A 24,703-nucleotide genomic window follows, 5' to 3' on the forward strand; every position below is an offset into this window, starting at 1 on the left:
CTAACAAGTCTTTACCAAATAAAAATCAATTTACTTTGTACATAGCTGGTGAGAGTTATGACCATTGACCAGGTCATGCACTTCCTCATCCCTAATATTTAATTAAATGCATTGACTATTCTGATATCCTCCAAGTTTGTTTTGCAAACCGCCATCAACTCACTAAAATGCTTTTATCATCAGAGCATGCTGTATCCTTCCACCTCCCACTCAGGACTATAGCTACCCGGACCTTCCATTTTGCCCACTAGTTGCTCAAATCCTGCAGAAACATGTAGAAATCTAATTGTTAATTTGCGCCAATGCTTTTGTTTTAAAGGATCACATAACATGTCGTTGGTTAGAAATCGATGATTGTTTTTATTGTCTTGATGACACAAATCTTCCTTAACATGTGTTCAGATTTTTTTATAAAGAAAATATGGCATGAACTTCTTTTAAATAGCATTGCCAATAGTTACTAAACTACTAGGAGATGATGAAAAAAAAAAAAAATTATTTTGAGGCATTCAGTAGGTTGATCATGGAAGTAGATTAAGCACCTATATCCGGACTTTGAGAAAAAATGTGTTCAGCCCTTGCTGCTGAATTCTCAAACAACTGGATGCTTTCTGGGTTTTTGTTCTTTGACTCAACATGGGTGTCTGCTTCTGACTCCTCCATGTTCGAACCAGCACCTGACTGCTTTCTCTTGATACGAGCTCTTCTATTTTGGAACCAGTTATACACATTTGTTTCAGAAATTTGTCCATGTTGTGCCAGTTCACTGGTTATTTCTTGGATCTTCTGCTTGTTAGGAGTACCAGTGCATTCATCATATACACGCTCAAGGATTTGAAGTTGCACGGGTGTCGGCGTCCAACGTTGCCTGGCAGTGATCTTCTGGCCACCAGATGTCAACAATGGATCAAAGTATGGATTGCCGAATCTCATTCCTAATCAAAGTAGCAAACACACAAGAGATCTCCATGTAAACATCCACTAGACTTTTGATTTAAGAAATCAATAAGAAGATTTGGCAAAGCATAAGAAATCAACCATAACCGATGAACCAAGATTTCACAACTTGAGTGCTAAAGATTTTCTGGTCAGTCCACATTAATGCCTCAACAGAGCATGGCAATACAAGAGGTCACTCAACAATAACCAATAACAAGGCTGAAAATTAGCGTCTTCGAGCCAAAGCAATCAAATATCCGAGGTAATCACAGGTGATCTGTTTGAAAGGTTATATAAATGGTTTTAAGTAATGATAATAATTTCCAAGTTCTCTAACAACACAGCAACCTTTTGTTCAACTGTCAGAACATTGGGCTACGATATGGTAAGTATCTACTTTCCTTTCTAAATACACATTAGGACAACTATTTCATGTCTGGTATCAATTAAAGATTCTATCCATATGTTATGGCGGAAATTGAACCACTAATTTGGGCTTCAATCAGTGCATGATTTATGCATAAGAAATAAAATAAAATAAGCAACTCAGGCAGTCAAAATAATGAGCAAAAAAGTAAAGTAAACAATAAACAAAAGTAAAGGCACATCCATGGAGTCATTCAAGCAATGAAAACAAAACCCATCTACCAGTAATATCATGTTGAACAGAGAAGGCCTTGTGCATCTGAGCAAGCTGTTCACAAAGCATGGTGTAAACAGCAATTTGTTTCCTCAGAAGCTCCATTTGCTCATCAGTCATAACTTTTACAAACAACCCACCATTTTGAAACTGCCCCAACTCCATATCCACTCTCATCTCTTCTTCTTCCAGTTGCTTTTCTTGAAAATTCTGCCACTCCATCTTCCTCGGAAAAATCTTTTCTCCACCTATGACCTACCCACTTCTCAACACAACCATGTCTCTGAATTTCGTCAATTTATAGAAGAAATAAGTCAGAGATAAAGAAGAGTCTTAAGTAAACTTAAAGCAAGAAGCAAAAACTAGAATGATTATTGGTTTTGGAAACAAAAAGTCTAATTAAAGGCGTAGTTAACTCCTCATTTTAGTAAAATTCGGAAGCTAATTGCGCTGTTCAACACTAGAGTTAAGCGGGTCTCACGGACAGAACCAATTTTAAGTTGTGCTTCTTTAGTTGACCAATCAAATCAAGAAATAGCTATCGCTAAAGGGTAACTACAGTTTTCTAATTATAAACTGATGGAACTGGATAATCTGTAACCGGAGAATAGAAAAATAAACAGTAAGTTATAAGATATGCAAATAAAGTTGTTGCTTTCTTGCTGTGAAGTCCGAGAGATGGGACTGGTTGTGTCTGCCATGTTAAACTCAACATAAGATAAAATAATCTATTCCATGCCATTCGTGTACTGGACTAACCGTACCTGACAACCTCGTATACTGGGTCAAAGTAGAAGCATTCTAACGCATTCAAAATTATTCAACCATAATATTATTACTACAAAACTCATCCCATAAGCTTTGGTGGGAAAGGAATATATAATTGAACATGGGGTTCATTATAGTTTGGTTTATAATATATATAATTTTAATGGAAAATTTTGAGAGCATGCATAAGCCGGCAAGATGGGGCATTTTGATGTTCTATGGTTTCATTGCAGATGCCAGGAATCCAGCATATCATGTGGAACTAAAAGAGATGTATCCAACGGTAACAGACAGCGTCGAAGAGATAAACAAAATTATATGGTGGGGCTCTCCCGCTCCCATCATACATACTTTAATCCTAATTAATTAATATTGGCAATCTTATCAAATACGTTGCTGGAGCATAAGCACAGTACAGCACCTGCAGATACTTTTTTATTTTCTAGTCGCAGAAAGGATGATGGAGGAAAAGATTGAAAAGGGGTATTTGAGAGAAAGCAAACAAAAATATCAAGCAGAACAAAGTGGAGATATGAGGCACATAAAGCCACTAGATCATTGCTGTGAATAGGGAAGTTTGGTGTACCTAACCAGACCATTTTCTTTGCCACACACGCCAACGGTTCTAAATTGGTTAACATTTTAGAGATACTATTAGAGGAAGAGGTTCGTCTCTGTTGCTTGAACATGAACTATATTTATAGATCCTTTGGGCGTTTGGAAGTTCGCACCCATGGGGAGATCGGCCCTGAGGGACACATGAAAGAGAACAAATACCCATGTGAGAAAAGCTTCTAGGGGACATGTAGAATGGTGCCATGGTGATGATTATGTGTTGAATTAAACACCTTGCTGTACTTGAAGAAAAAACACCATTTCGGATGGTGCCATATGCCCATTGGCTGTACTTAACAACATTACCCACCTCAATTATTGGGTAGTGGGTATACATAGCCTAACCATTTCTAAAAAGCTAACACTAGAAAGAGATTATACTGTTATATGCTAACCTAACCTAACATTTCGAATTCCTATTCCAGTAAGTTGAGTAATTAAAAGCTGGTCTCGCAACCATTACAACTGGCTTGTTGAAACATTCTAAAAGGTTTTCTTGCATTTTGCTTTGCTGATCATCCACCAATCTATTATTGCAAAATTAATGGTGAAACACTTAGAACATTACCATGTTCAATCACCGTTTTCTTTGGGAGTGCATTTATCAGGCCAATTACAGAGCTTGAAGGACATCCAAAGTGACACCTCCAAATGATGGAATCCATATGGCAAACTGTTACCAAATTTCACAATCAATCCACAATTATTCAGAAAAGGTAATCTGAAAGTAATAAGATTGTAATATATACTTTCCATACATCACTTCCACCCAAACAGCAACAGCACCAAACAAAGTTGGAAACAATTCCATGCCAAAAATAATCTCTGCCTTGAGTTGAGTCTAAAAATTGCCCAGTTCTCTTCTACGTTAACCGTAGCATAAAAATTATACAATAAAATATCCAGTACTGCCCGGATAAGTCATGCATTCATAATGTGGTGCAAATTCTGTGTAGCTCAAACTTACTAGACCGTTGCATTTTGTACTTCAATGACGGTCTAGTAAGCGTTATCCTTGTTTGGCTAATAAGACATTCAGATCCATCCACCATCTAAATCCAAAGTCCCGCAAAACTAAAATCAACTAAATTCATTCACTGAATAATAATTCTTCATTGTAGAACAAACCTAACCAAAGAAAGAAAAATGCTAAAAGTCAAACAGAAACGAGGAAAAGGTACCACATTTGCATGTGCAAGCCACGCTCGTTAAAGCTAGAGCAACAAGTTCAATAATGCATGGGAAGACTAACTAGTTTTGACAAAACTCTGAACAGTTGATCATCCCCGATAAACAATTTTTACAATTCATTCCCATTCAAAGATTTTGACCTATATGCCAAGTAAAAACACAATCAAACATCCAACCCCAAAGACGGGAAACAAACAGCTTGCCAACCGAATAAGCACATATAGATATCATAAGAGACATGTCAACAGAAAAACCAAAGAACAGGACTACATTTCTACAGAAGATGAAAACACCTTAACTAAATCATTAAGCTTTCGAAGCAAAGTACATATAGTAGTGAATCTCCCATCTACAACTATTAATTCTGAAAAGGAGCAGGAGAAAATGACAGAAGGAGAAACATAATTCCCTTACATGATAAAAGTATCTAAAAAAATTAACATGAAGCACAAAACATTTAACATATGTTGTCCAAACACTGTCATAGCCTAAATGACTATGCTATCTTCATCCTTACATGATAAAAGTATCTAAAAAAATTAACATGAAGCACAAAACATTAACATATGTTGTCCAAACACTGTCACAGCCTAAATGACTATGCTATCTTCCTAGCCAATTCCTACTCGTCATCATCCTCCTGTACAAAACAAAACAAATAAACCATTTCAATAAACAACTTTGAAGATTAACAACAAAATTAATTGCAAAAGGAATAAATTATACATCACCACTGCCCTCCTCATCATCATCCTCATCGTTCACCTCTGACATTGACTTCTCAGACTCCTCTTCATCATCCGCCTTTGGGCCTTCAGCCTAATTTCATCAATAATTAAGATTAGTCAACAGATTCAGAGCATAAAAGAATGAAATGAACAAATAAATGATAAATACACTGACCTGTCTCTTGTTATAGCTTTTCAATTCTTTCTCATAATCAGCCTTGCGTTTCTCAGCCTTAGCAACGTATGGTGCTTTGTCCTACAGTTGCCCAGTTCAATTTAATAACTAAAATAATTAAGCGCAGAGCAAAACATCTTCAACTGTAAAAAACTTACAGCCTCAGACATGGACTTCCATTTCTCGCCACCAGCTTTACCAACCTAATACAGAAGAAAAAAATCAAAATAAACGAAGCATCTACAAATAAGCTTAAAGAAACACGAAAAGTAATCAATTAATTATACTTACAGCAGCTACTGATTTGTTTTTAGGGTGCTCCTTCTTGTACGACTCACGGAATTCCTCCCTTTATCCAAAGGATCAACATATACAAATCAGATTTTTTACACATAATAATTAATCAAATATCATGCTTCTTGATGCCAATTTCACCTAAAATTTAAAAGGAATATCGAAATATTTTCAAGTAAAAAAAAAAATAACGGAGGAAAAAAAAAAATAAAAACATGACGTAAGCTCACATGAAAACGAAGAAGGCACTGGCCGGCCTCTTGGGCTTGTTTGGATCTTTAGCTGCCTTTCCCGCTTTCTTTCCAGCTGCTTTTGTAGGCTTCTTGCTCACAGCAAGCCTATCACCACAAACAAAAACAAATCAGAAAAAACACAAATACACATAATATTAACAATAAAGAAAAAAATCGAAAAACAAAATTTCCGATGTAGATCTGAGATCTACACGGCCATAGTCCGAAGGCTATTTCTGAAGAAAAACGAGGCTAAAATAAGGAAAAAGATGTGCACACAGTTTACCTTGAGCTCTTGGCTTCTGACTTGGATTTACCTCCTTTCATGGCGAATCCTACAAAATCAACAACAGATCAGTCAAAATTACGGGAAAAATCGTCGAAAATGGACGAGATTCGACCAAACTTACCGGTTAAATGGGGTTAGATTAGGGTTTGAAATGAGAGGAAAAGAGAGACGACCAGGAGAGAGAGAAAGAGAGAGAGGGTGTATTATGTGTTGTGCGTTGTGAGCTGAGAGGCCGAAGGGCGGAGATATTAAGTGGGGAGTGGAAATTGAAATTCAATTGCGCACGAAATGAAATTGGGATTTTAGGGGTTTAGGCGGGATTTCGAAATTTTATTGCCATGTCATCAATCCGTGTGATATTTTATCATTGGGTGCGTAAGTCTTAAGCTTAAGCGTTGATCTCCCCTTTGTGTTTTCTTTGTGCTTCTTTTCTCTCTGTGAGATTGTGCTTCTTATGTCATTACTGCATTGCTTTAGATGCGTTGGGTTGGAAATACGGTCAACCCAAGCCCATTACCCGTCCCTTTAATGGGCTTTATCCGATCCATATAAAGCCCAACTTTTTTTTTTATTCTTTTTTTTTAGATTTTTGCCAGGTTTCTCCACGCTACCTTCATGCAAGAAACAAAGACATTTATTCTACAATAATTTGAGATCCATCTTAATCAAATAACACAACGGTCCAAAATCCCATATTTCTAAAAGTCAAACTTATGAATTTTTTCGGCTTTTTTTTTTTCGTTCTAACCATTTGAGCTAGTTTAGTATATAAATATCATAAAGTTATAATTAATTTGACTAATTATATTTATTCCAATAATGCGTGTACCCATAGAGATTAATTAATTAGAGGATTGGGATGGACCACTTAATTTTCACCATAAAAGCTGAACAATGTGAAGTGTGAACATCGCAGCTTCTCTTGTATTTCCAAGTGTGCGCATCAGCAAGATATTTTGAAGGGTAAAGAAAACTACCAAAGAAATAGTCCCAGGCAGTATCTGGGGAAATAATAAAGCATTAAGGAACGTTTGGTTGGCGGTAATCTCAGATTATTGGGGTAATGTTATCTTATATTACTTGATTACCACGTTTGGTTGTCAAGTAATATAAGATTCCGGTAATCTTCAAATACCAATAGTAGTTACTATTAATAGTAGTTACTATTGGTAATATTGGAAGTAATCTAATTACCTCCATTTTCTTAGGTATTCTGAGATTACCAGGGTTATCATTTTTTGTTACAATTTTATCCCTTATTAATGAAAATTTTGGACAATAATGCCCTCATTTTAAAATAAATTTACATTAATATCCTATTTCAATTTTACTCTTATTTAACTAAAATTTTGGACAATAATGTCCTTGTACTTAAAACAATTTATAGACTACTGCCACTCAGCCACCGCCACCACTACCACCACCGCCGACAGTGGCCAACCACCACGGACCGCCACCGAAAACTCGCCGGAGTCCCTAAAAAAGAACGACTTTCGATGGGAGGCTCCGGGAGGCATCGATATGGCCGTTTTCGGCCATATTGATGGCCGAAAACGGCCATATCAGGCCAGATCTGGCCGAAAATGGCCAGATCTATTCTGGCCATTAGCAGCCAGATTTGGGCGAGATCTGGCCGTTAACAGCCACCCAGATCTGGCCGCTAATGGCCAAGGATCTGGCCATTAATGGCCATATCGAAGCCTCTTCGTCACGGTGAGGTACTCACGGGTGCTTTCGGAGATTTCCGGTTGTGGTTTGCGGTGGCGGCAGGCGGCGGCAGGAGGTGGGGGTGATTTCGTCATAAATGAAAGTTTTATATAAGCGGGGGTGTTTTAGTTAAATCTTAAATATTGGGGGTTAAAAAAATTATTCAAAAATTAATAATAAAAATAATCTTATATTAATATTTAAAAGGGGGACAATTTAGTAATTTAAATAACATACCCACCAATTTATTCCCCATAACCAAACATATTCATATAACATACCCACCAACTAACCAAACACATTTTTTTAAAGATTCCCAGTAATCTTCTAAAGTAATCTATCTTCCCAGTAATCTAATATTCCTAGTAATCTAACATTTCTGAACCAAACGCCCCCTGAAGGTTTGATGAAATAATAGGTGTATATTATATAGTCTTGTTCTTTAATAAAATATCATTTTTATTATTATTATTATTATTATTATTATATGTATTATGTTTAGACTTTGGAAAGATGTTGATTATGATTTATTCCTAAAGAGTAAACGAGGTGTACCCACTCAAGTTTCACAAAATGGCAAGTTTTCACCCTGGTTTTATAAATTTCAGATTTATTACCAAATTACCCTTAAACCTTTTACTTTTGATTGTGGTGACTGAATATTAGAAACCTCCCTGAAAGATGGAAGCATGTTCATCGCACCCTGAGAGCGCAAGCTGCAATGTCGCACGTTGGAATCGCGCATGGCAGATGGATGAGCTACCAAACGTTAGGGTGATAGGGATTTTGATAAAGGGGTCGGTGATGCTAGGGGTGGTGACGGGTGGGATTTTGATCGTCGAATTTGGTTAAAATCTGGCTTGAAAAGGTAGCACCCTAAACTTAGTAGTGCCTAACAATTAGTGGTAACAATCCGGTGGAATCATGGAGGTTTTGGTGTAGGGAGGACAAAGATGCAAGTGGTGGTGTCAAGGGAGGCAACGACTCCAAAATCAGGCCAGATCGGGCCTGAGACGAGAGTCGCACAACCGAGAAAAAGTCGGGCCTAAGGGTATTTGTGAGAAAAATTTGAGATGTAGAGGGTTTTTTGGAATTTTTATTTTCATTTAAGAGTTAATGTAGTTTAAATGACTAATTTACCATTTGATCATTACATTATACGATTTTCTATTAATTTAAATGTATGAATTTGGAATTTATGAAACCAGGGGTAGGAACTACCATTTCGCAAAACCTTGGGTGGGAACATATCATTTACTTATCAATAATACTACACCCATAACTTCTTTTTTTCTCACAAATATAACGTGTCAGTCTATAATAGGTCTCATCTATCTAATAATAGGTCCTATCTGATTAAATATGAATTAACAATTACGAACTACTACGTCGAAAGAGTAAGTTGTGACAATGTGTTTTTTATTATAACTCCGATGGTATACTATTTCCTCTGCCGACATGAATAATAAATATAGATAACGTTACCACAATATCCTTCTCTCAAAAATATCCATACCACAACAATGGGCCGGATCATTCATATGAAAACCGGGTTTTTCCTTATTTGAGTCTGCCCCTTTTGTTTCATCGAATAATCTGAATCAGTTTATGCTATTTAACACCAACGCAAATGTCCATTTAAAACATTTTTCATGATATGATTTGCTGTGCGCAAGTGAGACATATGCATGGAACTGTTGAGACTCATTACTGATATTATTTTTCTTTTTCTCTTTTATGTATATTGAAGGAGGCCTCCAACCATCTCGCAGAAGATCACTTTTCACTTTGGCTTCATACATGCTTATTTTTTCAGCAAGGGCAGGCAATCTCCCGGAGCTAATTCCTATTGTTAAAGCATCTCTGACTGAACAAACAGTTAGTCTCTATCCTTACCCTTCAGAATAAGGCCATTCCTCTTCTTAATCTCTCTTTGACCAATTAAAGTTCCTTTTCAGACTTCCTTTAATATATATGCATCACTTTATCATCCTTTCAACAGGTTGATCCTTATCTTGAGTTAGTCGAAGATATCAGATTGCAGGCTGTATATTCAGAATCTGGTAAGATGAAGATAGCATATGGTTCAGAGGAAGATGAAGTTTGCGCACTGAAATCTCTATCTGCAATAGAATTAAATGATCATCAGTTGAAGGAAACTGTGATATCTCACTTCATGACTAAATTTGCGAAATTGTCAGAGGTGATTTACCAATTTATATTTGTGCACTCCGTTATTCATAAGGTTTATGGTGCATGGTTTTCTCTCTGGTAATAAGCTTGGGAAGTAGTTAAGGATCAAATCTGCATTTTGCAGACAGGGTCATGGTGATCAGCACCTAAATGGTGGCCATTATCCGCAATTATGGCCTTGTTTGGACTAATGATTAAAATAATAGAGCATACATTCATCGAAGTGATGATTATTAATGACAGAATAGCCTGTGTCAATGGCATTCTTGATTGTATGTTGACATCAGCATGTATTAATCATGGATCACATTTTGAATCCTTTCAAGAGAAAAAGTGGTGTATCCTTTATATGCTGGAAATGTTAGTGAGACAAATTTAAGAAATCATGTCAGGACTTTAGGAAAATAAAAAATCATCCGTATACCATTTGTCATCAAACACTAAACCAGTGAAACAAGAGAAAGGTGAGTTACTACAACCATCTTTGGCCTCTGCCATGGTGATTAACAAATGCAGGTAGAAGATGAAAGTGCCTGATTCCTGACTATATGTTTTATAGGTGTTGAATGTTTTGGACGAGGCTTTGTCTAGGTCATTAATTTTTGGTTGATATTCTCCAAGTGAAAAGTTCTGACCTCTTTGAAGAGGATTTTTATATCATTTTGCTAGATTTATATTGACTGGTGGATTTTCTCCTCCAGGATGAGTTATCAGGCATAAAGGAACAACTTTTGGAAGGATTTTCCCCTGATGATGCATATCCATTAGGAGCTCCATTGTTTATGGAGACTCCACGACCATGTTCTCCTCTTGCTCGAATGGAGTTACAGGCCTTTGACGAGGTAAATTGAACCTAGAAAATCTCTGTTATGAACGTAGAGAATATTATTTCTGAGATTGGTTCAACAATGGTTTTCTTTCAGGTCATGCCTTTAGCAGCCTTGACCGATGAAGAGGCCTTTCCTGAAGCAATTGGAAGTCAGTCGGATAGAAAAACATCACTATCAATTAATACACTTGATGTTCTAAGTGTTAATGAGCTTTTGGAATCGGTAAGATGGTCATTTTCATTCTTCATCTTTTTAAATTAATATTTTCTATAGTTAATTTCAAAATTATTTTGAAGATAAGTCTTAACTGCATCATGGATGGTTTTGTTATTGTGTAATTGCATTACTACTACAATTATCGATGTTCAACATGTATATCAAACCTGAAAAACCATTGGAGTTTAGTCTGAAATATAAATTTTGGTTAGAATGAAATTTCCGTATTTGGAAATTCAGTTCCAAACTTCCTATATATGCATTGGATCAAACTCAGAAAATACTCGTGTTTTCACCCTCGTTCTGATTTTAATGGTCATTGGAAGGAGTTACTGACTTTAAATGTTTTGTTGAAGGAATTATAACCAATCAGATTAGCGACTAAACTAGGATATTCTTTGTCGGCAAAACTTCTCCAACATTCCGTTGTTCATTTAGAATCATTTTGTTTTTCCATGATGTAACAGCATATATATCTGATTGTTGATTATATGTGAATATTGGTGCCCAAGCTAAAAGGAAGTAGTTTATAGCTGTTGACTGTTGAGAGCGGCCTTCGTTGAAACGCCCTTGGTTTATTGTATAATTCATACTTTTTTGTGGGTTAAAAAATTTAATTGCTTATGCTCTCTAATTAAAAATGTTTCTGTTTGATCATAGGTTTTGGAAACTGCTCGACAAGTTGCAAGCTTGCCAGTTTCCTCTACTCCCATACCTTATGACCAAATGAAGAGCCAGTGTGAGGCCCTTGTAACAGGCAAACAGCAGAAGATGTCAGTGCTTCAAAGTTTCAAGCATCAACAGGAAACCAAGGCAATAGTTGTTTCTAGTGAAAATGGGGGGCACAACCACCCCGCTTTACCGAACACGGTAAGTTGATTCATTATTGATATAAGCAGTAATTATCTTCATGAATGGATTGATATATTTTACACAATTTTATATATAGCCCTTAATGCCTATCAACCGCTGCAAAGAAGCTCAATTAAACGTAGTGACTAAGGTGTTCTCTTTTTTGGGTGAGAATGGTTTAGTCGTAGAACATCGTTGGTTGAAAAAGTAGCCGATAAAGCGAGGCCACTCATTGTTTAGAAACATGAATTCCATTGTGTCGGATACATTTGTACACAAAAATCATGTTTAGGATTAAAACTTTTATTGCATGGACAGGCAGATTGGAGAAGTTTCACATATGCGAAATTGTCTGTTCTTGTTTCAGGATGTGGGTTTTCCAGAAGGAAATCTCAAGTTATTCAATAAGGATCAAGTCCGAGCACGGGATCAGCTTGCCCTCTGCTCGCGCGATTTTGGACAGTATTCTTTTCGGTTACCTCCCTCAAGCCCCTATGACAAATTCTTGAAGGCAGCTGGATGCTAAAGACTTGTATACGCATATGTAATCTCATCTGCTTGTTTTTCTTAGCCACGCACTTGGCTGTGCTAGTTTTTTTATTCTTTATAGTGAAAATATTATATAATTTAGCATTGGTTCATACATGGTGTCGTCATATATAGTAATCGAAAATTCGGTATGATTATGTGCATCTATTATCCATCCCCTGAATCAGGAACTAGGAGTGAGAGGGAAATCTGAGTTTTCGTTTGTAAAGTAATGTGTGATTGTTTCGATCGTTCTGGTAAGATTTTGTTAATATTAGACTTGATACAGATGTTTACCCACCTCAAATTTGTTTGTAAAACTAGAAATTGTTGTATCTCAAAATTGCTTGTATAACTTTTGTTTCCTTTTTTGTGCAAATAAATTCTGCATCATCATACATATCACCACAATTATCATTTGATTCTGTGAAATGGGTTCTGAGACTTGGCTCAGTGATCATTTAGGATGAGAATTTTTTAAGGTTTTTGGGATATAAAACCAAAATAATTTAATATTTTCCTAGTATGAGCTCACAATTTGTTTCGTGGGTTTATTTCATACACCCTTATAAACAATGTTTTGAAAACCGAACTAGATCTTGACCCGGTCAAGGGCCTGATTAGGCATGGCAATGGGGTGAGGCAGGGCGGGGATCTCATTCAACGTATCCATCCTCACCCTCAAAATCATTCCCCACCCCCGCCCATCCCCGTTACAGGGATGACAGGAATTCCCCTTCCCCGCTCCAAAGGGAAATATTAGAGCCCCGTCCCTACCCCGTTAATTTTATATAAACATAAATTAATTTGAGCATTACCAAAAACAATAGTTAATTCTCGTCCACATGACAAACACTTAAATTAATCGTTTAAACATAATTAATTATACATAAATATGGGTCAGGGTTTGTTCTTGTTCAATTATAAATTAGGAAAATATGGGTTTATATAGATAGGATAATTATGTAATTAGGTGAAATATAAGGGTATTAGTGAAAAGTAAATATATATTATATATTATATACGGGGCGGGTCGGGGGAAAGGCATCACCCACCCCCACTCCATCCCCGAGGACGGGGATTAAAACAAACCCCACCCTCACCCCTATCCCCAAAAAAACCGGGGCTTCCCCGCCCCATATGGGGTGGGTCGGGACGAGTCCCCGAAATCCCAGGAACATTGCCATGCCTAGGCCCGATTCACGATTTGACCGGTCTGACCAATTAAATTGGTGGTTTCTGGTGGTCTAAAAAGTTTGAAATCCTACAAAACACCCCTAAACTTTCAGTCTCTACTAGTTTGAAATCTAGCAAATACAACCCTATAATCTGTTTGGGTTTTTACTTTTCCGCCCAAATTCTAGTTGATTCCGATAACCAAAATTTAATCCAACCCCATCCCTTCAACCAATGGCCTCCACTCTACAAAACCCATCTAATCTTGGCACTTAGTAGTTCCTCATTCGCCAAAGGTAAAATTAAGGATTTAGATGAATAATAAAATTGAAAATTCAGACAGGAGAGGATGTCGGTCACCAGTCGAACCGGTTTGGTTTTAGAACATTGATTATGATTTATGAGACAAAACATATTTGAGTTTTACGAAAAAAAAAAAAAACCTTATGATTTATTAAATACCTCTTTAAATTATTAAAAATCTCACTGTCTAAGAGTGAACGATCCTGTAACAGGTGTATGAAATAAACCCTACGTTGGCTTTTCTATTCTCTCGTTCCCTTGTACGTAAAAAGATAAAATAATAAGTGTGTGAAAATATATTTTTGACATAATTTTATTCGCTTGTCCAATGCATAAATGATAGCCTAAAACCATAAGAACATCATCGTACCTACACTCCTTGTGGGTGGAAATGTAAACCGAGCAGAAGAACAAATTGATATAACGAAATTCCATCGAAGTATCCAACCATTGATATCATCCCTGCTAATTAGGCCACATTCTTTCTGTCCCTTTACTCTTTAGCCACTAACATACACTTTCCATAAATAGTATCAAAATTTTACATCCTATTATTATAGTATTTCAAGTCTTCTTTCAAATATTGCCAATGTTTTTTTTTTTTTTTTGGTAAATCAAATTCTATACCCGGTTGTGCTCACAAACAATGGCGTTTACAATCTCATTAGTTAGCCCTCTAGCACGGAAACAGATCATCCTCAACAAAGATGGCAAGTAATGTTCTATGTGCAAATTATGAAGGGCAGATCAACTACCTAGTCCACCTCCAAAACAAAAATATGATTACCACCGTTGATATCATCCCAACATACTTAATCCACCTATCGACACGATTCCTCCTCTCGATCAGCCTCAGTACAGAGTTGGAGAGCCCCACTGTGTTAAGAACATCAAGAGCTTTCCGTTGTGCTTTCTGGAAAAATATATATACATATTCAGCTCTTTGTCAACACCAATAGCAAAAGTAATGTTAAGGCATTAACTAAAATGTCAATGTTTTAAGTAAAATAGTTTGAGCGGTCTCTATTTTAATAGTTCAACTCAAACCCAGAAATACAGTATAATACCAAACAAGCAAACTCTACATGACACTTGAAAGAACACACTTTCTCCCATTTTTCACTAATTGGAAGCTCACAACTATACTCCAACTCAAAAGAAAATCAGAATCCAAACAATTTTCAACAACTATCTGAAATTCATCCTGAGGTGGGCTGTCTTTAAGCAAAGCTCTCATGTAGGTATACATGCTGATACTAACAATAACAAAATACAGCAACACCATTATGGCAGGTTCTGATGCCGGTCTTATTTTTAGTTATTTAAAAACCTGTCATAAACTTATTCTACACACTATCAGCATACATAACAATAAAAAGAAACCACCTAATTTCTCCACAGCTACCACAGAGAAACCACCACAGACACTTATAAGCTCCATGTACTTGGTATAAACTAATGCTAATGATGACAGCTAGGAAGACCAATGATCCTCACTTATTAGAGTTAGAAGAATATAACTGAAACCAGAGCGTAAATTTTACATTTGACATTTTCCATAGGGTTAACTTTATTTTGTGCATACATATGTGAGTGTATGTTAATAAGCATTTCTTTAAATGCGAATACCTTCAGGCGCTCCCTTTGCTCTGCATATTTAGCAAGGATGGCAGTTCCCGTAGCAAAAGATTCTTGTAGCATTCTTGATGAATTTCGAACTGACTGCATCGCTTGTGCTTCCTCATCAAAAATTCTCAAAACATGAGAAGATTCTCCATTCTAGAACAAAAAATAAATTCATTAGACTGGAAAAAAAATTCTCCATCAATAACAAGACAGCGCACTACATTATTTTCACCACTCCTAACAAAAAATGGATTACATACAGCTCTCCCAAGCAAGTCTGCCCTCTCTCTAGCTTCGTTCATCCGTCTCTGATTTCTTAACAAATACTTGTCCAGACTTTCTTTCAATTGTTCAGCCTCTTCTGCTATTTGTTCCACTTTTCTGCATGAAAAAACACAAAAAAGGCACTGTCACTACCACCAAAAATAACTCATTTCATGATCAAACACAGGAAAAGAAAATAACCGATAACCCAAACTAAGATTAAGAATCCACACTCTCAAGATTCAAGATTCCAATCAGATTCTAACTACAGTACCAGTAACTTGCTGGATTTTAGATGTAAGTTACCAACCTGATAAGTACAGTTGAAATAGAAATTTAATACTAACAGTAATTCAAGATTCCAATTTGATTGTAACAAAAGTACCAGTAACATTACAGATTTCAGAACTCTTAACAAGCCAGTAATTTCAGTAGAAATAGAAGTTTACTACTAAACAAGTTCAAGATTCCGATCCAATGTAACTACAGTACCGGCAAAGTTACCAGATTTCAGAATTCTAACTTAACAACCTGTAATTACAATTAGAATAGAAGTTATAATACTACACAGGAAATTCAATACCACACCGTAATTCAATATTCCAATCCAATCATGATTACAGTAACAGGAATGTTGCCAGATTTTAGAATTGTAACCTAACATCCTGTAACTACAGTTGGAATAGAAGTTATAAAACTACACAGGAAACCAAGATTCAAATCCAAACGTGATTAAAGTACCGTTAACGTTACCGGATTTTAAAGTTCTAATTCAAGAACCTGGTCATTACAGTTGAAATACAAATTTGATAGCACACAGTAATTCAAGATTCCGATCCAATTGCAACTACAGTACCAGTAACGTTACAGGATTTTAGAATTCTAACTTAAACAACCTGGTAATTACAGTGAAAATAAAATACTAATACTACACAGTAATTCAAGATTCCAATCCAAATCGTATTAGAGAACCGGTAACATTACCGGTCACCGTGATGACGACCTTCTGATAATTTAATACTTGAGAGGGATTTTACCTTCTCCAAAGATCTCGCTGTGACTTAAAGGAGATGGAGCGCCAGAGACGATCCATCTCGACGCAGAGAGACTGGATCTGAGAGATGTCTTTCTTGACGGCGAAAGAGAGCTCCGGCGAATCGTAACCGCCGGTGGATGTGGAGCTCTCGAGTCGATCCAGTTTCTCCACTCCGTCTCTCGCTTTCATCAGCAGCTTCTTCGCGCTCTGGTGTATCTCTGATAACGTCCCTCCTCCTTCAACCGCCATCGCCATTTTTGTCCGTTGAGGGACGAAGAAAAAAAATGGGACGAAAATGAAAGTTTTGTGAAATTTGGTTTACTCTAGCTCTGGCTTTGGCCTTTTGGTTTGTTAATTGTTACAAGAAACGATTGCCAAACGTACCATCTCTCAGGGGTTATATTGTCTTTTTATCCTCGGCACAATTACGCTGAAATTTTTTAAGACTTTTAAAATTTAAATCATGAATGGAGTAATGGGGTATGGCCTTATATTTTTGGAAAAAGAAAATGTGTAATACTTTTTTTAAAGCGTTTTTCTTTGAAAGCATTGATCAATACTCCATACATGTTCAATTTCAAACCAATGTTTTAACTTTTAAAACCCGACCCAGCTGGTTAAACTAGGACTCGAGACCTTCATCAAGTCAGGTTAGCAATTTTCTAATTCACCAAAAACCTTAAAAATTGAAATAATCATCGATAAACAATTAAAGATCAGGATGTTAGGGTTTTTGAAGAGAAAATAGTTAGTGAATGCAATAATAGCAGTAAAGATTATTTTCAATGAATGAATCAATCGAAAACCACAAAACTAAATCCATGGCAATAACAAGCCTCATTATATAATTATTTGGGGGTTGGTTATTAAAACAATGTTTCAAACACAACTAAATTCAACAGGTTTTTACAAATTACACTCTATGTCAAAAGCCAGTAATCCATAATAATAGTCCATTATTGACAAATTTATAATTATTTGGGTTATTATATGGTATAAAGATTAACTGATATAAAAGAAAATGATAAAATTAAGCTCTAACTACCACTAATAATTCTCATTTCACTAGATAAACTTGCTATGAACTCTAAATGTATTCATTAAAGTTGTTTGTAATACAGCTTAAGGCCCCCATTTTTTTTTTTTTTTTTTTAATCCCAAAATCAACATTTTTACAGGGTTTCCTTTTCTGCTGCCTACCTATCTGCCCACTTTTGGCTTCTTTTTCAGCCTTCTCCCACAATCAATCAAATCCCCATCTCACAATATTTGCCACATCTCAATTCCAAAGCAAAACAAAAACAAGCCAAAATTGATAATTGACGCTTCTTCTCTTCACCCTTTTTCAACTCCAATTGTTGGCAAAACTTTCTTTTGATCTTGTGATCCTTTGGCAAAAGATTGATTTCTTTTCTTTTCTTTTTGATTTGATGCAATGTATATCATATTTCTTGCTTCATTGACTTGTTCATGTATCTAAATAAAGCAGTGATAGCTCACTTAGTCAATCTCGCCTTCCTCTACGTCGTTTAGAGGGTTTGGAATGGTTGGTGGTTCGGCGTCTTCCTCGTCCTCGTCCTCTTTCATGTATAAACCAAGTTGTTCCAAGGGGTTACTGCCGCAAAACTTGAAACTACCCAAGCCATCCTGAGAGTGATCTGGGCTTGTCTCATCAACAGAGCTTGGTAAATGCTCGGCAGGGGCAGTCCTAAGCATTTCTAAGTCTTCAAGGAAACGAGAATTCTCATTAATTTCAACAGTCTTCTCCATCTGCAAAAACGCCAGAAATTGTTCTGGTAAAATCTAGAACAAGGATAAGGAGTACATAGTTATGCAAATCCGTAGATATTGTCTGTTTCCCATTTACCTTCAGCAATGCCTGTCGTGCAGCTTCTCTCTCAACCTCTCTCTTTCGTCTAGCCTCAGCTGCAGCTTCTTCTTCAGCTTGCCTTCTAGCCTCTTCAGCAGCCTTTGCTTCTGCCTGCAGACGAGCCTTTTCTGAATAGAAGAAAGGCAGAAAATGTTATCATCTATGATTTCTCATAGATCCCAATTCATCCATGCATAACAAATACAAATATTCAAAAAGCATTATAATGTAATAGTACAATAGTAAAGATGAGAACCTTTTCGTCGTTGTAGTTCAAGTTCCTCCTTCTCCTTACGCAATTTCTCAGGGTCCCCCTTGTCACCCAGATGAAATTTGCATTAGATCAAATATAGAGTTGAAAATGCTCACAGAACAGACACATTGACAATGGGTAAGTCAAACAATAACCCCCAAGTATATAACCAACCTGTGAAAGAGTTTTTTCACGAGCTTTTAAAATGGTATCAGCAAATCGATTCTTCAATAAAGCGGCCCGATAAAGCTTTTCAGGAGAGACCTGCCTCTCACTGGGAGCACTGTCACCTAAATTTTTCAGGTATGAATAATGAGACATTGTTTGAAAACTACCAGGCTGGTAAAGTTTTCCAGACTCTTGATCTTACCATCTTGACAACAATCTGACTCAATAGAGCTCGGTTTTTGCTGGGAAGTATGTTCAACCTGATCCAACTCACTCACAGATTCTGAAAGAGACCATAAATGAAAAATTTATAAATAAAGCAGAAATATAAATGTTATCTTTCTTTACGATTAAAAATCAGTAAAAAAGAAAAACCAATATTAACTGAAAAAAAAAATTACAGAAGGGTAAATATGTTGTCCCCTATGGAGCCGTACAAATACTGGTCAAGACAGCTTAAAAGAACAATAAGAGAAAAGAAAAAAAAAAGAAAAAAGAAACACTCATGTTCAAGCGACCAAGACATTCTAAAAGATTCCTGAAGTTGGACAGAAAACTGTAAATTCTCTCTCTATAAAATCATCCCCTCCAAATTGTAATGAAAAAAAAGAAGGCACAGACAAACTTTCGGATAAGGATGCTAAAAGAAACACAAAAGTAATAAAAGCATCTCATATCAGACTATGTTGGGTTGAACACATACATAATAGTTTCAAAACTCAAACATTGGAAGCAATATCAGGAAAAATAATTTCTTTCCAACATTCAATATAGGTCCATGCCCATCTAGATTTTGACCAAAACTTCTTTATCAAAGATCATCCGCAAATCCAAATCTAGCAAACAAGCTAAGATCCCCGAGGACAATATGAGATAATGAGATATGAATATAGAAAATAGTTATTTACAGGAAAAAAACAGAGAGGTTTAAGAACTTATACCAGTTTGTATTTCGATTCAATTTCATGACTTAAGCCAAAAAAGACCAACTGACACTAAATTCAAAGATTTTCACAACTTTTAACCAAAAAAGGCAAGTCAGACAACCAAATACTTACGATTTCCATCAAAGGGGTTGCCAGTACTTGTCTTCTCATCTAATTGGGCTCCAGAACTCAAGGTTTCAGGTACCTGAAGGAAATGCTTGATTAAGTAGAAAGTAGGTTGAATAGCATCATGGTAATTCACATGAACAGCCAAGAAAGCATAGTAGTCAATCAAACATCAAATCAAGAGGGACTTAACTAAAAGTTTCAATTAGTCACCACCAAATTGAATAAGTGTGTACCTTTGAAACATTGATAGGACTTGACGCTTTAACACCACTAGATTCACTGTCAGAAGAACAGCTAGAGTCGGAATCTGTGAAGGAGGGAAAAAAGAGTTAAGAAACAGAATGGAATAAATTAATTCAGCCACAATCAAAACCATAATCACAAAGAATTGTCAAGAGAAAAAAAAGAACCAAAAATAACAACACATAATGGAACTACATACAAATAAAATACCACAAAAAATCAAATTACAATGGCTTAAATAAGAGAAATAGAAAATCAACATAGAATTTAAGCGCAAGACCATTGGCACAACATATCACCTAATTACATTATTTTGGGCTCTTCTATACTCAAAATGCACTTATTCCCATTCCAATTCTAACTCAAAACAAAGAACTTTCAAATCTAGCCCTTAAATGCCACAATCAGGAAGAAAAATATTAATGATCAAACAAATAGGAAATTTATGAAAGAAAATAACAAAAAAATTTACCCAACCAAGTATTAGACAAGACAGGGAAAACATTATTACCACTGGAGCTGTCCGAACTGACACATTTACTGCTTTTAATCCCCGTATCCTTTTCAATCTCCACAGGAGGATAACTTGAGACAGGAGGCTCATTTCCACCAATATCAATATCCTCATCAGCCGGATCATCCTCTACAAATGCAAAATGCAGGGAAAAAATAAGTCATAAAGTAGTAATAGTATTTAGCAAAAAACATTCAGACTTTTGAATCAATCAGAAAAAAACCTTTGCATTGTTGCATGGATGAATTGCTTAGTCCTGATTCATTCAACAGCTGTTACAATGAATAAAAACCCAGATTTTGTCACTCATAAACCCAAAATATAGCAGAAGAAGATTTCAAAATGTACATCAACTTAGCAGGAGCAGAATAGTGCACCTCTATTTCACAAGGTTCAGCTCTTGCCTGGTTCTTTTGTTTCTCTCTCAAAAAATCATCTAAAAGCTTCCTTAATGTGAACAATGTATCATCACTGAGATCATCTATATCAATCTCAATTTCATCCTCTCCAGTTTCTCTTCCATTGGAACTATGTTCCCTCAAGAAATCAATGATATGCATAGGCATTTCTCCCAGCAAAGACTCTAGTTCTTTGCCTAGATTCTGCCTCTCCACAGCAGTCATTACCGGCTTAACAGGCTCCAGCACAATTTCATGGTGCAATGTTTCTATTTTTCTCTTTTTAGCCGTAGGCGTTGCCTTAACAGTCCCTACATTGACATGGGGGGCTTTCTTTCCAGGTAATAATTGGGGCTCAGATACTGGTAATTTTTTCTCAATAGCTTTCCACCTCGCTTCAAAAAATTTACGCAGTGTATCCGCCATAACATAGACATCATTCCCAGGTGGATTATAGATCATTGCATTGCTAAATGTAAGCCTTACATCAGCAAGAAATTCCAATGGATTTGAGTATGCACCCGAAGCTATCTTTCCTTTTATTGTTCCCAAATCCATTGGATGCTTAATAACAGTAAAATAATCTGGAATGTTCAACTTCACCACATCAACAGGTTTGTTGAAGACCCAACCATACTGATGAGACATTAGCCGTTTCAACAGAGTTTCACACTGTTTCATCAAAAGTATATTTGCAGTGCTCGCTATTGGAGGCTGTATTTTTGCAGAATCAGTCTTTCCTGTAGCACCCCGGTTCCCTCCATGTCCTTTATTACTGACAGGATTCAGTTTCTTACCTGGCCCGCTGTTCATCCCCGAGGATTTTCTGAACTTCTCAACTTGAGGCCCATTTTGACCATTACTACAACTAAGAATATCACTAGAAGAAGATACAGTCATCCCATTTGTTCTTTGAAACTCTACTTTCTTTAGGACAATCCGTATCTGTTCAAGTTCAATTCTCAACCTTTTTAGTAGATCCTTCCTTTCAGGTGGTGAAATGTTTGACAGAGAAAGGATTTGCATGGGAACACCAAAAGCATCTTGTTTATCAGAATTTAAATTAATGCATTTCCTAGTCGGAGCACTCGAATCCTCTGAAGCAGTAATCTCAGTGTCAATCCTTCCTGAGCTACCAGACCCTTCAGATTCACCAGCCGTCTGAAATGCATTATTCCTGTAATACCCTCCTGAGAACCTATCACGCTTCCCCATCATCTTAGCCATAACTTTATTTTATGGCCCTTACAACCAATGCACAGGAAATGTAGCTCTCACCAAATTCTGCACGCACATCAACCATGGAGTACATTTATCCCCTGAAAATTTTCTCTGTAACCTTAAAATAATAATATTTACCAAAGGAATTATTATTGGAGCCATAATCAAACTAACTACATGGCTCGTACTAGATTAAACTAAACTAAAAAAAGACTTCAGTTAACAAAACATCATTTAACCATTTTGTTTCAATGAGTTCACACATTCATTGTTCCAATAATGAGAAAACAGTGGAAACAAAAGATACAACCTTTCTTTGATTCTTTTTATTCATTAAATTAGCAACCAAAAGTCCAAAACTAGGGTCGAGTAAATTCTACGGAGCATTTAAATCTCTAATTCTTCAATAACATTAAACCCTAAATATCTATTTCTTAAATAACTTAAAACTCAAAACTCACGTACACCAAAAAAATTATTCAATACATGAACACTTATTGTGATTCAAGTACATAGAATTTCAAGATCCAAAACTTCAACTTGTCTGCTAACAAACCAAATAACAGAAAACCCAGTACAAATTTAAACTTCAAAACACCCTAAACTGTAAAAAAAATATATTAAATCAGAAAATACAACATAAAATTCAAATTCAAAGATAACCCGGAACCCCGAATCAATTACCAGTAATAAACCCTCCAAAGCAACAAAATCCCTCACTGACACCAACTTCAACTGGCCATGACCACGAGAAAATACGATTTACTAACTACACAGCAGCGACTTGATTTTGATTTCACGATTTATCGACTTCACGGAACCAACAAGATTTGAAGTGATGAGTGAGGTACAGAACGAGAGAGAGTGAGGTTGAAAAATATTTTAGGGTTCGAGATGGAGTTGAAAGTATTTTAGGGTTTTGAGATTTAGGGATTCAGGAAAAAGGAGAGATTTTGAGTTGAATTTTAGGGATTTTAGAGACAAAGAAAATAAAAGAGGGGCTGAGAGAATAGAGATTTCACGAAAAAAGAAAAATAAAATAAAACTATACGAAGAGGGTTTGAGATTGAGAGCACCGTGCCTAATCATAATAAATCAAAATTACTTTATTATTATTATTTTATTATTGAAAGTAAAATACATTTGGGTCCTTATATTTGGCCTAATAACATTTAGATCTAATATAATCTGAAATTAGGATTTAGATCCTTGTCAATTAAACGATGGTTTAAAATTTTTTAGAGTTTTTAAAAGTCTTCCTATTTTTATCTTATGTGAATTACAATAAAAATTAATAGAATTATAAGAAAATAAACCATTGTTAAATATTTAGAACAATTTTGTTTATTTCCAATTTCTTTTAATCAATTATATTATTCTAAATTTTAGCAGAATTTTGGTTTAGTAGTTGATTTCTTTTTATCATTTTTTTTTATGAAAATCTCGGGTCTCGCCATACCTGAAGGTATGAGACTAACCATGATCGGAGCTTAAATAAATATCCTTTATCATTAGATGCTTTCAATACGGATCAAACCCATGATATTACATGTAAAATTTGCCCCACTTCGAGCTCACTTACCAGCTGGGCCTTTTTTTTTTTTTTTTTAATATAATTTATATAGGTAAATATTAACGGTATTTTAGATTAAAAAAATATGTTAATCGCTATTAACCGATAAGGGCTTAGTTGTCACTTTCAGATTTGACTGGTTTGCGAAAATGCAGGGACCAAGGTTTTATTATTCACTGATCTTCATACACGGAATCGTGTGAACAGAACAAATGGAACTTTTAGCTATATATATATTAAAATGTTAATTATAATATAATAATTATATGGCGATTTATGTATTAAATTTTATTCATGCATTAAATTTTGTAATTAAGATATATACAATTTTGCATATATTTTACACACAAAATCTCTTTTATTTTAAAATAAAAGATTGTATTATACTGTACCCACAATGCAATATGAAGATTTTATATTTAAAAAAAAAATAAGAGACTCTTAAATGCAACTTATTTTAAAATATCTAAAAAAAAAATAAATAAAAAAAATTATTTGACAAAGAATGTCAATAATTGATCCACACAACAATAGTCACCTAATTTTAAATTATTTAGTGAATTATTATTTCCATATAGGTGGTGGAGTCAATTAAATTATTTTTCACTTTTTTAATTATTTATCAAATTATTATCTCGATTTTGATCCTGAATTGCTTGAGGTATAATTAAATAACAAAATTTTTCTTGAGAGTTTAGAAATGAAAGAAATTCCCTTATTATTAATGTGCCGTTAAAATGCAGGACTGCCCTTACCTTAATACAAATATTTTTGTTATTATCATAATTTTAGGAGGATTTTATTT

The 24,703-nt window shown here is 35.6% G+C and overlaps 5 protein-coding genes and 1 long non-coding RNA gene across 7 annotated transcripts; 1 reads left to right on the top strand and 5 right to left on the bottom strand.

Annotated features, from left to right (window-relative positions):
- Nucleotides 1-179: 179 nt before the first annotated feature.
- On the bottom strand, nucleotides 180-2,290 carry LOC116128507 (WUSCHEL-related homeobox 13-like). The gene is made up of 3 exons (XM_031414216.1): nucleotides 1,588-2,290; nucleotides 543-935; nucleotides 180-262 (listed from the first exon to the last, which is right to left on the bottom strand). Exons 1-3 carry the CDS (start codon nucleotides 1,799-1,801, stop codon nucleotides 180-182), a joined length of 690 nt encoding a protein of 229 aa, XP_031270076.1. The 5' UTR covers nucleotides 1,802-2,290.
- Nucleotides 2,291-4,648: 2,358 nt separating this feature from the next.
- LOC116128509 (HMG1/2-like protein) lies at nucleotides 4,649-5,407 on the bottom strand (the record flags this gene model as incomplete). Its single annotated transcript, XM_031414217.1, has 5 exons — nucleotides 4,649-4,793; nucleotides 4,880-4,972; nucleotides 5,057-5,137; nucleotides 5,215-5,259; nucleotides 5,348-5,407. Coding segments are annotated over 5 exons (297 nt in total), but the record flags the coding sequence as incomplete, so codon positions are not given.
- Nucleotides 5,408-5,569: 162 nt separating this feature from the next.
- Nucleotides 5,570-6,089, bottom strand: LOC116128613. The gene is made up of 3 exons (XR_004127789.1): nucleotides 5,994-6,089; nucleotides 5,870-5,918; nucleotides 5,570-5,688 (listed from the first exon to the last, which is right to left on the bottom strand). It is a non-coding gene; the product is annotated as an uncharacterized LOC116128613 (long non-coding RNA).
- Nucleotides 6,090-9,316: 3,227 nt separating this feature from the next.
- On the top strand, nucleotides 9,317-12,296 carry LOC116128510. The gene is made up of 6 exons (XM_031414218.1): nucleotides 9,317-9,457; nucleotides 9,582-9,782; nucleotides 10,474-10,614; nucleotides 10,696-10,824; nucleotides 11,479-11,688; nucleotides 12,038-12,296. Exons 1-6 carry the CDS (start codon nucleotides 9,317-9,319, stop codon nucleotides 12,194-12,196), a joined length of 981 nt encoding a protein of 326 aa, XP_031270078.1. The 3' UTR covers nucleotides 12,197-12,296.
- A 1,766-nt stretch (nucleotides 12,297-14,062) lies between these two features.
- LOC116128619 (membrin-11-like) lies at nucleotides 14,063-16,948 on the bottom strand. The gene is made up of 4 exons (XM_031414370.1): nucleotides 16,605-16,948; nucleotides 15,564-15,684; nucleotides 15,307-15,456; nucleotides 14,063-14,590 (listed from the first exon to the last, which is right to left on the bottom strand). Exons 1-4 carry the CDS (start codon nucleotides 16,856-16,858, stop codon nucleotides 14,429-14,431), a joined length of 687 nt encoding a protein of 228 aa, XP_031270230.1. The 5' UTR covers nucleotides 16,859-16,948; the 3' UTR covers nucleotides 14,063-14,428.
- Nucleotides 16,949-17,682: 734 nt separating this feature from the next.
- On the bottom strand, nucleotides 17,683-23,419 carry LOC116128552 (transcription factor GTE8). 2 transcript variants are annotated; one of them, XM_031414277.1, is made up of 11 exons: nucleotides 23,010-23,419; nucleotides 21,084-22,388; nucleotides 20,930-20,978; nucleotides 20,704-20,835; nucleotides 20,183-20,256; nucleotides 19,953-20,025; nucleotides 19,097-19,177; nucleotides 18,901-19,016; nucleotides 18,730-18,787; nucleotides 18,471-18,601; nucleotides 17,683-18,373 (listed from the first exon to the last, which is right to left on the bottom strand). In XM_031414277.1, exons 2-11 carry the CDS (start codon nucleotides 22,329-22,331, stop codon nucleotides 18,104-18,106), a joined length of 2,232 nt encoding a protein of 743 aa, XP_031270137.1. In that variant the 5' UTR covers nucleotides 22,332-22,388; nucleotides 23,010-23,419; the 3' UTR covers nucleotides 17,683-18,103. The 2 variants fall into 2 exon arrangements, with proteins under 2 accessions (XP_031270137.1, XP_031270136.1); XM_031414276.1 differs by having other exon boundaries at nucleotides 21,084-22,423.
- Between the last annotated feature and the right edge of the window lie 1,284 nt (nucleotides 23,420-24,703).

This window comes from Pistacia vera, unplaced genomic scaffold, assembly GCF_008641045.1.
Source record: "Pistacia vera cultivar Batoury unplaced genomic scaffold, PisVer_v2 Contig200, whole genome shotgun sequence".
NCBI lineage: Eukaryota > Viridiplantae > Streptophyta > Magnoliopsida > Sapindales > Anacardiaceae > Pistacia > Pistacia vera.

Bases quoted from the DNA above. Each gene is read 5' to 3' on its own strand.
- LOC116128507 (XM_031414216.1), bottom strand. From the start codon at position 1,801: ATGGAGTGGCAGAATTTTCAAGAAAAGCAACTGGAAGAAGAAGAGATG. The intron at 936-1,587 runs GTAGATGGGTTT...TACTTTGATTAG, and splicing joins TGTTCAACATGATATTACTG to GAATGAGATTCGGCAATCCA. The intron at 263-542 runs GTGCTTAATCTA...ATGTTTCTGCAG, and splicing joins TTCTCAAAGTCCGGATATAG to GATTTGAGCAACTAGTGGGC.
- LOC116128510 (XM_031414218.1), top strand. From the start codon at position 9,317: ATGTATATTGAAGGAGGCCTCCAACCATCTCGCAGAAGATCACTTTTC. The intron at 9,458-9,581 runs GTTAGTCTCTAT...TCCTTTCAACAG, and splicing joins CATCTCTGACTGAACAAACA to GTTGATCCTTATCTTGAGTT. The intron at 10,825-11,478 runs GTAAGATGGTCA...GTTTGATCATAG, and splicing joins TTAATGAGCTTTTGGAATCG to GTTTTGGAAACTGCTCGACA.
- LOC116128619 (XM_031414370.1), bottom strand. From the start codon at position 16,858: ATGGCGATGGCGGTTGAAGGAGGAGGGACGTTATCAGAGATACACCAG. The intron at 15,685-16,604 runs GTAAAATCCCTC...TTTTTCATGCAG, and splicing joins CAGCGAGATCTTTGGAGAAG to AAAAGTGGAACAAATAGCAG. The intron at 15,457-15,563 runs GTATGTAATCCA...TTTTTGTTCTAG, and splicing joins CAGACTTGCTTGGGAGAGCT to AATGGAGAATCTTCTCATGT.
- LOC116128552 (XM_031414277.1), bottom strand. From the start codon at position 22,331: ATGGCTAAGATGATGGGGAAGCGTGATAGGTTCTCAGGAGGGTATTAC. The intron at 19,017-19,096 runs GTAAGATCAAGA...TGAAAAATTTAG, and splicing joins GTCAGATTGTTGTCAAGATG to GTGACAGTGCTCCCAGTGAG. The intron at 18,788-18,900 runs GTTGGTTATATA...CTGGGTGACAAG, and splicing joins GTGAAAAAACTCTTTCACAG to GGGGACCCTGAGAAATTGCG.